Source organism: Chelonoidis abingdonii, chromosome 15, assembly GCF_003597395.2.
Source record: "Chelonoidis abingdonii isolate Lonesome George chromosome 15, CheloAbing_2.0, whole genome shotgun sequence".
NCBI classification, from domain to species: Eukaryota; Metazoa; Chordata; order Testudines; family Testudinidae; genus Chelonoidis; species Chelonoidis abingdonii.
This window is the reverse complement of record NC_133783.1, coordinates 47,875,490-47,891,584: the sequence shown is the minus strand read 5'-3', so window position 1 is coordinate 47,891,584 and position 16,095 is coordinate 47,875,490. Positions and strand designations below refer to the sequence as shown.

At 40.4% G+C, this 16,095-nt stretch overlaps 1 protein-coding gene across 8 annotated transcripts in view; it reads right to left on the bottom strand.

The window, feature by feature from the left end:
- FGFR2 (fibroblast growth factor receptor 2) overlaps positions 1-16,095 on the bottom strand; it is a 142,020-nt gene that overhangs the window by 18,884 nt on the left and 107,041 nt on the right. For all 8 annotated transcript variants that reach the window (XM_075072502.1, XM_032776714.2, XM_032776716.2 and 5 more), the window contains one exon: positions 1,986-2,137. In XM_075072502.1, coding sequence (XP_074928603.1) covers positions 1,986-2,137 — 152 coding nt within the window. The remainder of the gene's footprint in view (positions 1-1,985; positions 2,138-16,095) is intronic.

Sequence of the window (16,095 nt, the reverse complement as noted above, 5' to 3'; positions counted from 1 at the left end):
GGCTGGGGCAATTTGATGGACTTTCTTCAAATATTGTTTTTTAATTGAACCATAATACTAGTGAAAATTTATCAACATGCTTTGGATCTGTTTTTAGTATGCAAGGTAGCTAGCTTGAAAAGGTACAAAGACTGAAAGGCAGGGTATGCTACACTGAGGTCATTCTGCATTTTATCCAGAACTATAATTGAAATTAAGGTCTTGGCAGAGAACAAACATTTGCATTGGAAAATGGTTAATTTATGTGTTATTGCACTGCTAGCACCAGCATAACAATCCTGTCATTGTGTGCTTGCTGCCCCCCAACCTAATAAAATACCTCTAAATAGCCTCCTTTCATTGCAAATGAGCTCCACCTATATTTGTGCTGAAAACTGTTTTTAAATGTTTAGCACTCTAAAATGTTCCACATTTAGTGAATGCCCCCAGGGTGAGGGCTGACAAAATTATGCATACAGACCCTCTCTGTTGACCAGAACATTGCAGGTGGCAATTACAGTGTATTGCACCAGGTTTTGGCTACATAATTCAAATAATTTCCATAACTGTTCTCAAAACATACATGACTACAACTCCTCTATCCAACAGTTATTAGCCTGATCTTACGAAGGAAACTGTTCATGGTAAAAACAAGTAGTTTTCTCAAACAAACCTAATGATTTTTTTAATTAATACTAACTTTACTCTATGTTTTTGGTTTTACCTGTGTTAATATTTCATAGTTCTCACGCATACAAATTAAACCCTGGATGATATTTGTGGTAAAGATTATGCTCCAGCTCCTCTTGCAGATACTCAGTTTTAGTATACTCCTAAGAATAGATTTTCCAGAATAGCTTTATTCAAAAAAAGAAAAAGTTCCAGATAGGCCCAAACTGATTATTATCTCCATTAGCGTTGTACTAAATTTTCTATTTATTAATTACCCAAATTGATTAGGAGACATGGTTTAATGGAAAGGAATCCCATGGGTCTGATTGCCCATTAACTTTAACTACTGTTAACGAGATATTACCTATTACTGATCCAGATTGTATAAGCTTTTGGCTCACTGCTCAAGTATCAGAGGGGTAGACGTGTTAGTCTGAATCTGTAAAAGCAGCAAAGAATCCTGTGGCACCTTATAGACTAACAGACGTATTGGAGCATGAGCTTTCGTGGGTGAATACCCACTTCGTCGGATGCATGTAGCGGAAATTTCTAGGGGCAGGTATATATATGCAAGCAAGAAGCAAGCTAGAGATAACGAGGTTAGTTCAATCAGGGAGGATGAGGCCCTGTTCTAGCAGTTGAGGTGTGAAAACCAAGGGAGGAGAAACTGGTTTTGTAGTTGGCAAGCCATTCACAGTCTTTGTTTAATCCTGAGCTGATGGTGTCAAATTTGCAGATGAACTGAAGCTCAGCAGTTTCTCTTTGAAGTCTGGTCCTGAAGTTTTTTTGCTGCAGGATGGCCACCTTAAGGTCTGCTATAGTGTGACCAGGGAGGTTGAAGTGCTCTCCTACAGGATTTTGTATATTGCCATTCCTGATATCTGATTTGTGTCCATTTATCCTTTTCTGTAGAGACTGTCCAGTTTGGCCGATGTACATAGCAGAGGGGCATTGATGGCATATGATGGTGTATATTACATTGGTGGCTCATTGCTAACTCACAATTAAAATTTCCTCCTTTACTACTAACAAGTCATAGTTATATGGATTTACTAAAGTTTTCTACGGGGTGGACTACAGTTATCTAAATGTCTCTGAAGGACATCTGAAAACTTTAGAATAAATCAGAACTATAAATATGGGATTCATAAAACTGAACTGAATTTGACATTAAGAAAGGGTTCAGATATTTGGGATTTTCATTTAACCATATTAGGGAAAATACATACAACTAAAGTAATCCTTGAAGAGATTTGGAAAGAAAACCTCTTCAAAATACCATGTTGTGATTTTCAGATGTCTGTAAATGGTGTTAATGGTAATAGCCTACTTACTTATCTCTGAGGAACTCCCATTTTGGATCCTCTGGCAGTTCATACTCTGAGACACCTGCCAGCATTGGGGCATCAGCATTTGATGAGAGACGAGTGGTTATCCTCACCAGAGGCGTGTTGGAGTTCATGGAGGAGCTAGAATCTGCAGACACCTGTTATTGGAATACAAGATGCAAAAGGAGAAGATGTAATATTGGCCCGACTATTGGACAATGGCAATACATTGTAACCAAACCAGCTGATATTCAAGAAAATGAAGAGTGGTTGAAACCACACACTTCATTTGGACATATTTATCTTCCCTTCTAAATAAAGCACTGACTCTAATTCAATTGCCAATAAGGATGAGTAGGTAGTACAAGCAGAAAACTGCAGAGAGTGCTAAGTGTTTAAACACACTCACTATTCATTTAGTTGGCATCAGTTTTCCTCTTCCATTTCCTAGATGATGAATTATTGAAACACTGACATTCATTTTAGTTGTCCTTTTTATTATTTTTACTCTATGTACACCTGAATACATTTTTATTTTCTAAGAATTTCTATTTACTTGGTGCTCAACTGGGATCACTAAGCAAGTGTAGTTTGGGAGCTCAACAGAATACAGAGAAATCCTATTGTGAGGACAGATTCAGAGCCATGCCCCCAACTGATTAAATTAATACTTATATTTATAACACATCCCACATAAGATCGCACAGGGCTGCACGCAACAAAATAAAAAAATAAATAAATGTGAAGTTAAAAAATACCAATTCCCTTCCAAACAAACAACCAAAAGAGGGGTAGATTTCCGACCTCACAGAAGTCAATGGAATTACTGCCATTGATTTCAGTGGGCCTTTTCACAAAAACCAACTTGTCAGCATTGATTAAAGGTTTCATTTTGGGGAACAAGGGAAAATGTAATGTGTTTTATTGTTAGGGATTTTTTTTGTTTTTGTTTTTTCCCCTAACCGATCATCAAAAATATCAAAAAGGCTATCAATATTTTTGGTTTACTAAAAAACAAGTTTTAGGATTGTGAAAAATTTCAATATGCATATTGATAATATTTTTATTTAAAAAAATACTGAAAACAATTCATTAAACTTTGGGGGGGGGAATGAAAAATGACTCAATTTCAAACACTGCAAAATTAAAGGAACTCTGGCATTTTTTTTTTTTTTTTTTTTTAATGAGAACAGGTTTTAATTCACCCGCCTCCCCAGCTCTATGGCTAGATTCACAGCTCCTCAGTTGCTGCATACAAACATCCACGACAGACATTCAGGAATTCACAGTATAATGTTAGAGGCCTTTAATGCTAAACTCTAAGCAAAAATAGCACCAGCAATGTCACAGGTTACATTTGTGAGATAAAAATAGTTTCTGCACAAAATAAAGAGAAGATGCCACCTTACATATGGCATTTCTCTTGCATGCATCCCACTGCTGTTCAATCTCACTGTTGCAAGATAATTTAAAAACAAAATAGCGATTTTTCTCCCCCAGACCTCATCACGTCTCAGGCATCTCTAGTGTTGTTGCCACCCTGTCTGTCTTTAGTTTTGAGTCCACCTTTTTCCTCCAGGTATTGACAGTCTTTCTGGAAACCCAGTATCTTGTTGATAGGGTTGGATGGAGGTTCTCTTTCAATGCTGCCATCAATATCGATCCTCACAAATCAGCTGGCAGGAGGTCTGCGAGGGTGGAATGGCTTGCTCCATCACAAGCCAGAGATTGAACACATAAATGTGACTAACACACCTGATCTTTATCATAGTAGGGAGCAGAAGTCTTGAGATCAATCATCAGCCCAGGGTTCACATGCGGCTGAATGACATGTGGCAGGTGTATAGTATTAGGAGGAATATTTCATATTCCACATTTGTTCCAGATATTCAGCAACACAATTAAATGTAAAAATTCTTATAGATAAAGCAGCTCCCAACCATCATGATTCATCCAGAGAGAGAAAAACAATCCTGTGAATGCCACTGAAAAACACACAGCATCCTTGCTGCCTCTGTGACATCAGGCTACTGCACTTTGGTTCCCACCTATATTAAACCCCAGTATAGTTACAATGCCAAAGCTCACTAAATTGCTTACTGCCTAGGAATAGAATTCTAAGGTCGGTGGAGGATATGGTGGGGGTAATGACACTCTCAACATGGTATATTTTGATACGACTAAGGGTTTCAGAAATACATTTCTAATCATGTCTTCAGGTCTCCTAAGAGGGACATTCTCTTTTGTTTTGTTTTTAATGTCTTTTTCAGGGGATGATCCCCATGACTGTGATGTGACATCAGGTGGATTTGGCCTCTTGATGCAACTCCCTGGGGGCTGCCTATGTCTAGAAACAGGGTGAGAGGTGTTGTGGTTTGCTTTCAACAAACTAACATATTAGGAAACCATTCCATTTTACAGCTGATTGACAAACTTGCCTTCAAAAGAAATCTGGTTGCCTTGGATCAACTCCAACTTCTGCATCTGTAGTATGTGTATATGGGTACAGGTGACTCTGACAACTCAAATTAAAGTCGCCTTTTTACACACAAATGAGTCTTTCTTCCTCAACATCATTGAAGTCACTATCCATTTATAGAAGATATAAATACATGGCACAGAGGACTCTGTGCACTAAGGAATAATAAATACCTTGCCCACTTGGTATATGAATAGGCCATTATTAATACTGCTTACACAGCTATACTAAACAGTGAATGCACTTTAACCAAAGAGTCCCCACAACACTACAGTGAGCTAAGGATAATTATCCCCATTTTGCAGATGGAACCAAGCACAGTGAGGTTAAAGAACTTGCCCAGAGCCACAAAGCAAGTCAGTATAAGATCCAGGATTAGAATTTGAGTTCCACCTTTACTTATCTATTTCCCTTCACAAGTGCCTTTTAAAAATTATACTTCGTAAAATGAACTGATAGCATAACTAGAAATATACAGAGCAATCTGAGAAAACAGCAACTCTGCTATTCCATATGTCCTTCAGGCTCATAACTTCAGTGTTATCCTTGATTCCCCTCTTTCCTTCTTTCTCACACTTCCATCAGTATTTCCATATATCTTCAGAATCCACCCACGTCTCTACATCCCTACTGCCAAGACCCTTGCCCAGGCCACTATTATTTTCCATTTCATCCCTCCCTGTTATGATTTCCATACTCTCAGCTCAGGCTTCTTCAGTCTGTCCAAAATGTTCTCTCTCAAGGCATCTACCTTGCCTGCCACTCTGACCACATCCAGTCCCTCTTCAAATCACTTTTACAGGCTTCCCACAGGTTTCCATATCAAATGCAAACCTCCTTGTGCTCAGCTTCAGTGACCTGCACAATCTAGCTCTTGGCCCCTCTGTTCTCAACTCCTTTCATTCCTCCCTTGCCTAGCCCTTTAATTTCCTTCATTCTGGCTTCCAGACCTCCTTCTGTGCCTGAAAATTCCTCCCTGATCCAATCGATCATTCTCTATGCCTTTCCCTCTTTAAAGCACACTTCTTCCTAGGCCCTATAAACCCTAGTCCTTTCAGCAGAAGTGCCTCATTCACTGAGGATACAATTCTGTATACAACTCCAGGATCAGAAAATTAGACCTTTAACTCAAGTTGTAGAGGCTGATGCTTTTAGCTCTAGAAGTCTCCAGTTCAATCCCTGGTCATGACCAAAATGTCAAGTCATCAAGCTAATGAATGATAAATACCAAACATAAATTGAAAGAAATAAAAGCTGTGAAACTCACAAGATGCTAGTTCCTCTTCATCATTTAGTCACACTGCTCTTTGTTCCCTTTACTTCGTTTATACATTGTTTATTTTAGACTGAAAGATCTTTGGGGCAGGTATTCTGTCTTTATACTTGTCTGTCAAGAGTCTAGCACTTTATCAGTGCAACACAAATTAACAGTTTTCTATACTTCTGCAACAAGGAGTAGATGCCTTAGGTGAGATCCTTGCCCCGCTGAAGTCTACGGCAAAACTCTCATCGACTTAAATGGTGTCAGGATTTCACCCTTTATATCTATACCCTATATCATTTACTATTTACAAATGCCTGTCTGCCCTTCTGTGTCAACTGAGATGCTCTTAACTGATACAAAGCAATTAAATGACATGTAAGCAAACAGTATACTTCATAAAATCAGCCATGTGTCCAGGAATTCAGAAAATTTTCTACAACCACAAATAGGTAGAACTCAGGGTGGCAAGCAGTTACTGAGAGAAGTAGTTTAAAAGCATAAATGGAATTTGGAATATTCCATCCAAATTTGCTTGGGCACCATTAAGTCCCCACTGTTTTGGTAAATGCAGCAAGAGTGACTCTCTTGATGCTTGGCAGGCAGAATTATTCATAGGTGATGATCAGGTTCACTTTTAGTAGCAACTTAACAATCAAAAACAGTCCACATTAAAAACACCAATTTGCAGAACTCTTGAGTAAAAGTTATTGTGAGCCAACAGATATTTTACTTCATCATCATAGCCACCGCTGTTTTAAATGGACACTGTGCCATGAAGGTGTGAATAAAATGGTGTGTTACTTAGTTAATATCTCATGCACATCAAAGAATGATCTGAAATGGGTTTTCAGAATTTTATTTCATTGATAGGATGCCATTAGTACAAAAAACTGTCTCTTTAACTTTGATTATTTGCTTGTCAACTTAAAAGAGGATTGTAGTCAGTGGTTTTACTAGGTTAAAAACATGTTTACATTTAAACTTGGAAGAAACTGTAAACCTTAAGTGTATTTTGAATCAGAAAACTGTAATAATGTTGCAGAAAAACAGATGAAATTATTTGCCAATTTCCATTTCGATATAACTGAACCTGTTTAATTCATACAGTGACTATGTAATTGACTAACCTCTATATGAAATAAAAAGTGAATTAGCCTGGCTATGACGGATGAGTGAAAACTAGAGGGATTCTCCAGTATTAGTCATAAGGAAAGGAACAGACCAGGCTCGCAGGGAATATAATTTTGATTGATTAATTGGAGCACTGCAAGAAGTTATAGGAGCTGAAGGGCTATAAAAGTCTTGCTTGAGAAAAGAAGAAGGCAGACTGAGTTGGCCCTTGGTCAGAGGAGGCCCTCTGAGGTTAGACAACTATTTTAAAATGGCTTTTCCTTCCTTCTGTAATAGCAAAAATAAGCCTTTGAAATCTACATCAAGTGTTTTTGTTTATCAGGCACTATATAACAGTGAAGAATATTCCACCTAGGGGAAGGTCAATGACATATTACAGCAGCTTTACCTACTTGAATTTTTTAAGTAGTATGTAGGAAACACACATTTTCTTGCATATTATATATCCCTTTTTAAGTAGATCACTGCTACCCTATGCTTCTGGGGACATGGGCAACCTCATCGCAGAGCTTGCTGTTTTGCTGAGATATGCCCCAAAGCTCAGAATGGAGAATTCATTTCAGCAATGTGAGACAGCAGGTTTTGGTTTCATTGTGTAATGATCTGAGAGTTTTATGATGTAAATATTAAAGGCTACACTGTGCCTTTAAGGCAAAGACCAGTGTTAAGGAGACATAGAGAAACTGCACTGTAGTGAAAACCCAAGGCAGAATTTTGGCTTACTCAGTCACAATTCATGACGCAACAGATCCTCTGCACCAACCTTTAAATGGGCTAGTGTGATGCACATTCTCCCCACTCCTTCTTGAGCAGGTTCACTGAATATTACACAGGGGATTGCAGTTATGACATTGCTCTTACTCCATCTCTTCTCTTTGCAGGATCATTCTAAAACCAACTTCACTATCAAACTTGTATAGTCCCTTAACTCCCTAGACTCTGTGGATAGCCCCTCCGAGCAAGCTTAAAATGTGGAGCAAGGAGTCTTCCACTCACTCTACCCCTTATGCATCTACCCAAGTGAGTCTTTATAATGAAGTAGTTGTCCTTGGGTTGAATGCACTGAATTTAATCAGTTCAGAAAAAAAATAATTTATATACTGTATGTGGTATCAAAATATAAATAAATCTTGGATGGTAATTCAAGTTTAATGTGATGAAATTAGCTGTGAGCACGTAATTTTCAGTAATTGATTATGAAGGGATGTTTTTCTGCATTTATGATTTATGCGGATCTAAAGCCTAGATCTGTCAGTTCTGCAATGCAGACTGTGAGGGTATAGCAGTGAACGTCTACTTTCTGTCTCTTTGAAGGCTTCATTCTAAAAGCTAATCTGAAGTCACATGCATAATTAGTAAGTAAGCAATGCAATCAGCTACTGACAGAAATCCTGATGATACTTCCCATCTGAATGACAGCACCTAAGAAAATACAAAGCAAATTCATTAAGTGAGGAGTCTTACTGTAGTTATAAGCATTCAAGCCATTTACAAAAACTGAACGGCCATACAACTTTCAGAAAGAGCTTCTGCTCAATGAAATAACAAAGAATCACCTGAACAGCATTACTCGACAAGGCAGCTTTCACTGCAGACAGCCAATGATATAAAAGAAAGACCAAAATAATATATACTTTTACGATAAAAGTATATATTAAGACAACCCTGTGGGTCCGGGGCTGCATGGAGAGGGATGGGCTCCACCAGGTTAGAAATTTGCCCAAGACACACCATATGATGAGCAAGTCAATGCTGTCCATACCGGGTTGATCGCAGCCTAGGTTAATAATGACCGTGCCATCCACCTCCCACCAGGGCATACGTGACAAGTACACTACTGCTACAACAAAGAGGATCTGTGGAAGAGATAACATCACCATAGCCACATGGAATGTAAGGATATTGAGACAAATAGGAAGGTTGGAAGAACTCACATACAAAATGGAACAATACACCTGGTACCTCCTAGGAATCTCTGAGGTCAGATGGAAGAACTTTGGAGAGGCAGTAACAGGAGAAGGCCATGTACTCTATTACAGTGGAGAGGACAAACATGTCAATGGCGTAGGATTTCTTGTGCATAAAATTATCAAGAATTCAGTATTAGGATGCTACCCAATGTCCAGCAGGCTTATTTCCATCCCTCTATAGGTAGTACTGTTTAATATCACAGTGGTACAAGTCTATGCCCCTACAAAAGACTATGATGATGAGCAAATTGAAGATTTTTACAATAAGCTCCAAGACATCATTGATAAGGTACATAAGAAAGAGATCTTGATTGTACAAGGAGATTGGAATGCTAACGTGGGTACTGACACACAAGCAGATTGATGAGATTATTGTGGCCCTTTCTGTAATGTGGTAACCAATGAGAAAGGATTGAGACTTTTGGAATTTGCCAGCTATAACAATCACATTAGGAGCACATAAAGCATCGAGACAATCAACATGGCACACACCTAATGGTCTACATCACAGTCAGGTTGATGACATCATAGTGCAAAACCAATTTCGTTCTGGGATTAACAGAGCTAAAACAAGGAGCTTCCATGGGGCTGATATTGGAAGTGATCACGACCTTGTGATGCTAAATTTTTGGCTGAGGCTAAGGAAAATTGTCAGGCCAAAGTTCACCAGAACCAAGTTTGACTCAGAAATTCTCAGAGACCAAAACATTGTAGAGTCATTCCAAGCACTGATCAGCGGAAAAATCTGTCCCACTGCTTGCTCTAGAGGAAAACGTAGAAACAATGATCAACAATTTCAATGAATGTAATGTATATAATGTGCTATAATGAATGAGATAGCAATGGACATTCTTGGAAAACATTGTAAGAAGACAGAACCATGGGTCACAAATGAAATACTGCAAATGTGTGACATTAGAAGAGATATTAAAAGAGACAAGAATGGCACTGGGAGAGTTAATAAATATAGAGCAATTGGCACAAAGATCAAGAAAGGAATGAAGGTGGCCAAGGAGATATGGATTGAAAAACAATGCTCTAAAATTGAAGTGTGTATCAATAATAAAAATAGCAAATGAGCCTTCCAGGTTGTAAAAGATCTGATGAAGGAAAGATGGACCAAAGCTAACACAATTCAAGACAAAGAAGGGAACCGTCTTACAGAAGAAAGGGGCATCATCAATAAGTGGATAAACTATGGCACTGATCTGTACAACCACCAGACAAATGGAGATCCCAGTGTCTTAGCCCAGATTCAACAGAGAAGAATGACTTTCCAATACTACGTGAAGAAGTGGAGATAGCTGTGAAATCACTCAAGAACAGAAAGGCTACAGGTATTGACAACATCCCAGCCAAACTGATGAATTTGGAGGAGAAATAGTAATAGCTGTACTCACCAAGATCTGCAACAAGATCTGGCAGATCAGTGAGTGGCCCTCTATGTGGACACGGACATTAATCATCACTCTGCCAAAGAAGGCAACCTGCAATTGTATCAAAATTACTGGACCATAACCTTATTTATCCATCCCAGCAAAGTGATGTTGAAAGTCAAATTGAACAGACTGAAGCCACAAGTGGAGAATATCATTGCTGAAGAATAGGCTGGCTTTCATGCTGGAAGAAGTACCACAGAACAGATTTTCAACTTTCATGTTCTATGTGAGAAGTACTTACAACATCAGCAGGACATCTACCATCTCTTTGTTGACTTCAAGAAGGCATTTGACAGAGTATGGCCTGAAGCTCTCTGGGCAACCATAAAGTAGTACAGTGTTGGTTGTAAGCTTATTTTGACCATTAAACAACTGTATGCCAAGGCCAGTAGTGCAGTTCTTGTCAATGACACAATAGGAGAGTGGTTTCACGCCACTTTGGAGTCTGGCAAAGCTGCCTTCTTTCACCCACACTGTTCAACATCTACTTGGAGTGCATAATGACTGAAGCCCTAGAAGATCACATATGCACAGTCTGCATTGTGGGGTGAACAATCTCAAATCTTCGGTTCGCGGATGACTTTGATGGCCTGGCAGGCAGCGAAGATGAACTTGCCAACCTTGTGAAACGACTGGATGAAACCTCCAAAAATATGGCATGGAAATCAGTGCAGAGAAAACCAAGCTAATGACAAACAAACGTGATGGGATCAGCTCACATATCACTGTCAGTGGACAAGAGTTGGAGACAGTGAAACAGTTCAAGTATTTGGGAGCAATTATCATTGATGAAGGATCCAAAGCAAAGAGGCAGACAGAAGAAGAGATGGATTGACAACATAAAAGAGTGGACAGGAATGGACTTTGCGAAGACTCAAGCACTGACACACAATCATCAGGAGTGGAGACAATTGGCTGATTGCTTATCAGTGATGGTGCCCCAGTGACCAATGCCGTTATCGGAATGATGATGATGACTGATGATATATTAAGACAAACATTTTGGGCCATATCCTATTCAGAACTGTTTGTGTGAGTATTTGTGGGCTGAAGACCAAACTCATAGATCAATACTACATGAAATATTACAGAAACATAGAAATGTAGGGCTGGAAGAGACCTTGAGAGGTCAAGTACAGGCCGCTGTGCTGAGCCAGGACCAAGTCAACCTACACCATCTCTGACAGATGTTTGTCTAAACTGTTCTTAAAAACCTCCAAGGATGGGGGCATTCCACAACCTCCCTTGGAAGCCTATTCCAGAGCTTAACTAACCTTAGCATTAGAAAGGTTTTTCTTAATATCCAACCTAAATCTTCCCTGCTGCAGATTAAGCCCATTACTTCTTGTCCTACCTTCAGTGGACATGGAGAAGAATTGATCACCACCCTCTTTATAACATCCTTTTACATATTTGAAGATTGTTATGAGGTTCCCCCAGAGTCTTATTTTCTCAGGACTAAACATGCCCAGTTTTTTTAACCTTTCCTCACAGGTCAGGTTTTCTAAACCTTTTATCATTTTGATTGCTTGCCTCTGGACTCTCTTCAATTCATCCTTATCTTTCCTAAAGGGTAGTACCCAGAATTGGACACAGTACTCCTGCTGAGGCTTCACCAGTGTCAAACAGAATTACCTCCATATCTTACATATGACACTTCTGTTACAAACCCCAGAATGATATTAGTCTTTTTTGCAACTGCATCACATTGCTGACTCATATTCACTTTGTGATCACTATAACTCCCAGATCCTTTTCAGCAGTACCACCACCTAGCCAGTTAGTCCCCATTTTGCAGTCATGCCTTTGATCGTGCCTTCCTAAGTGTAATACTTTGCACTTGTCTTTATTGACTTTCATCTTGTTGATTTTAGACCAAGTTCCCCAATTTGTCAAATTTATTTTGAATTCTAATCCTGTCCTATGAGGTTCTTGTTCTAGTGTCTTTCCAGGTATTGCAGTTAGGCTGACTGGTCTATAATTCTCCAGGTTTTCTTTGGTACCCTTTTCAAAAACAGATATTATGTTTGACCTTCTCTGTTCCTCAGCTATCCTCCATTATGCTTAATCTTAACTTCCTAAATCTGAACTATTTCTTTGTCTCTCTTCTTTTTTAATCCTATCAAATACCATTGTTCTGAATGATGTTATTCCATTTGGTGAACTCAGTCTTCCCTCAGATCAATTAACCTATTTATCCTTTTTATCATTACAAATACTTTTGCTATATCTCCATAGTTTTAGAATCAACAGCCTACTTCTAGACCAGCTGAAAAGCTCATCAAATTAATTTACACGTATTTCAAAGAATCATAGAATATCAGCGTTGGAAGGGACCTCAGGAGGTCATCTAGTCCAACCCCCTGCTCAAAGCAGGACCAATCCCGAGGCAGATTTTTACCCCAGTTCCCTAAATGGCCTCCTCAAGGATTGAACTCACAATCCTGGGTTTAGCAGGCCAAGGCTCAAATCACTGAGCTATCCCTCCCCCACTGTTTCTCAAACTGGGATTGCACTTGTGTAGGGAAAGCCCCTGGTGGGCCGGGCCGGTTTGTTTACCTGCCCCGTCGCAGATCCGGCCGATCGTGGCTCTCAATGGCCGTGCTTCGCTGCTGCAGGCCAATGGGAGCTGCTGAAAGCCGCGCAGGCCAAGGAACTTACTGGCCACTGCTTCTAGCAGCTCCTATTGGCCTGCAGCGGCGAACTGCGGCCAGTGGGAGCCGCAATCGGCTGGATCTGATTTAAAATATGTCTCTCTGTAAAATACTTTCCCTTCTCACAACACACAAAGGAGAAGGGACTGAAAATATTTCCTTCTGATTCATTACTGTAGTCAATACTTGGAAAATTTGCTAAGCATGAGAGCGTTCCTACTTATCCATTAGTATGTTTGTAACCCTGGCAAGTCACAAGCTATGGGACCCTAACATCCAGAACATTAATGTACACTGTCATCTATTTTATTAAAAAGGCATAAAATTGTTCCACAAAACAAGTGAAAGGTCTTACTGATATTCCATCTTCCACTTTGGTTCTTCTGCCCAACAAAGTGACTATTTGAGATCTATGGTCTGACTGGTGTCATAATACCTAATCCCATAAGCAGTTCACCTCCCAAACTAGTGAATAGTTACTCCCACACAGAATGCCAAAGACACATACCAGTGTAGGGCCAATTTGCTGTAATTAAGTAATGGCATTGGGCTCATAGGCAGTTCCTGTTCAAAAAGAAGGTATCAGAGCACAGTGAGGTCAGGGCAAAGAATTTTTTCTGATTAACTTCATTGTGACCCTATAACTTTTCTGGAATGTGGAAACAGCTGAATTTTGGTAGGAAAAAAATCTTACATGTGTAGAAGAATAAAATGTAGTGGAAATTCACTAAATAATACCAAGCAGTATGGTACTCAGCAGTACACCTCTTCCCACTTAGAGAAGATGCCATTCACTAATTCCTCCTCTTTGCCAGTTTCATTCCCATGCTTAAATCAGCCCCGTGGGAATTTGACCCATCAGCAGAGAATGTATAACACATGAAGAATTCTCTACTGAAGACAAATGATTAAACTGAGGTCAATTACTGGCACAGGATGTCACACACATATCAAAAGAACACCTAACAAACCACCAGTCCAAAAGTATTTTCCGTCAGAAAAAAAGAAGTTTACAATGAGGCTTAAGCCTGGCTGGTGACCGTGAAGGCACGCAGAGGATTCCTATGGCATTTTCTCTGTCATCAACATTTTAGTACAATTCTTGCCATTCAGGCCACAGTCCAATAAATGTCTTTTATTGTAGGAGCTGATACACATCTCCTTCTCTGGATAAGGGGCTAAATTTAAAAGGCCTTCCTTGTGAACAACAATTAACATAGAATTTTTGATATATATCTGTGTGGTGAAGAAAGACATATCGTGACTCTTTCTGATCAATCAATCACGTTCCACAGGCTTAATTGGCAGTGCTTTAGCGGGTCACACCAAACTTTCTCTCTCCTCATTTGCAATCAAATGCAAATGCGAGCAAGTTTAGAAACAGAATTGCAATGATTAGGGATGAGCAAAGAGATTCAAACAAAATCAGAACTGACACACATCTTTGACCATAAGAGGAAACCAAAAATATTTAAGATTTAAAAAAGTTTGAGCATTTTCCCTCCCTATTCAAATTCTATGAATCTCTGCACTTCCTGTATTCAGGATCGGAGGACTAAAATATTGCAATCAAAGGTTCCCCTCAGAGTGTTTGTAACCCAGAAGAACTAGAAATCCAGCGAAAACAAAGGCCTGGTCTACACTACGCGTTTATACCGATTTTAGCAGCGTTAAACCAATTTAACGCTGCACTCGTCCATACAATGAGGCCCTTTATATCGATATAAAGGGCTCTTTAAACCGGTTTCTGTACTCCTTCCCGACAAGAGGAGTAGCGCTGAAATCGGCATTACCATATCGGATTAGGGTTAGTGTGGCCGCAAATGGACGGTATTGGCCTCCGGGCGGTATCCCACAGTGCACCACTGTGACCGCTCTGGACAGCAATCTGAACTCGGATGCACTGGCCAGGTAGACAGGAAAAGCCCCGTCAACCTTTCTGAATTTCATTCCTGTTTGCCTAGCATGGAGCTCTGATCAGCACGGGTGCAATGCAGTCCAAATCAAAAAGCTCCAGCATGGACCGTAAGGGAGAACTGATCTGATTGCTGATGGGGAGGCAAATCTGTTCTATCAGAGCTCCATACAGAAGACTAAATGCCAAAGCATTTGAAAAAAATCTCCATACAGAGGCACAGCAGGGACTCAGCATAGTGCTGCGTGACAACCATAACGGAAAGCAAAGAATCAAATGGACGCTCATGGGAGAGGGATGAGGCTAAGGACTCCAGCTCTCCACAGTCCCGCAGCCTCGAAAAGTATTTGCATTCGCTGCCGCTCCAATGCCTGTAGGGTCAACACATGTCCAGGTGGTTCAGGTATAGCTCGTCATTACCCCCTTACCCCCATGAAAGAAAAGGGAAAAAATCATTTCTTGACTTTTTCAGTGTCACCTATGTCTACTGCATGCTTCTGGTAGACGCGATGCTGCGGCGCTGAACAGCAGCACCTATCCCCTCCCCTCCCGGTGGCAGACAGCATATGATGCTATCCCGTCAATCATTAGCCGTGAAGTGCTGCCTGGCTGGCCTCAAGGGAGGCTGACTGGGGTGGCCTGGACCGTAAAATAGGAATGACTCTGTCATTCCCAGTAGATGGTACAGAACGGCTGGTAACGCAGTCTTTCATGCATACAACTGGGGGCTGAGCTCACATCAGCCCTCCTCCTTTTATGTTAAGAAAAGATTCTGTACTGCCTGGGTCCTCTCCCGCACCGTTTAATGCTGCCTGGACTATCATAGCGCTGGAGGCTGCCTCCCCCTCATTTAAATCTCACTTAAAAGTCAGTGTTTTTTATTCCAGGCATTCTTATTACGTCATCACACAAATGCGGGGGACACTGCAACGGTAGCCCGGAGGGTTGGGGGAGAGGGAAGCAACGGTGGAGTTGTGCAGGGGCACCCTAGAATAGCATGCAGCTCATCATTTCTGCAGTGATCTGACATGGAGCGGCTGGCTGTCTAGTACATTGGTTCTCTAGCCCACTTGCCCCATATTCTAAGGCAGGACTGACTCATTTTAGATACACAAATAAAGGAGGGGAATGACCCAGGGGGTCCATTCCCCTTGTTGTCTTTGCGCCCCCCAGCCGACCTCAGCCAAGGAGCACCCATGACAGCAGAAAGACAGTACAGAAACGACTGATAACCGTCATCTCCCTCACAATACAATGGCATGGC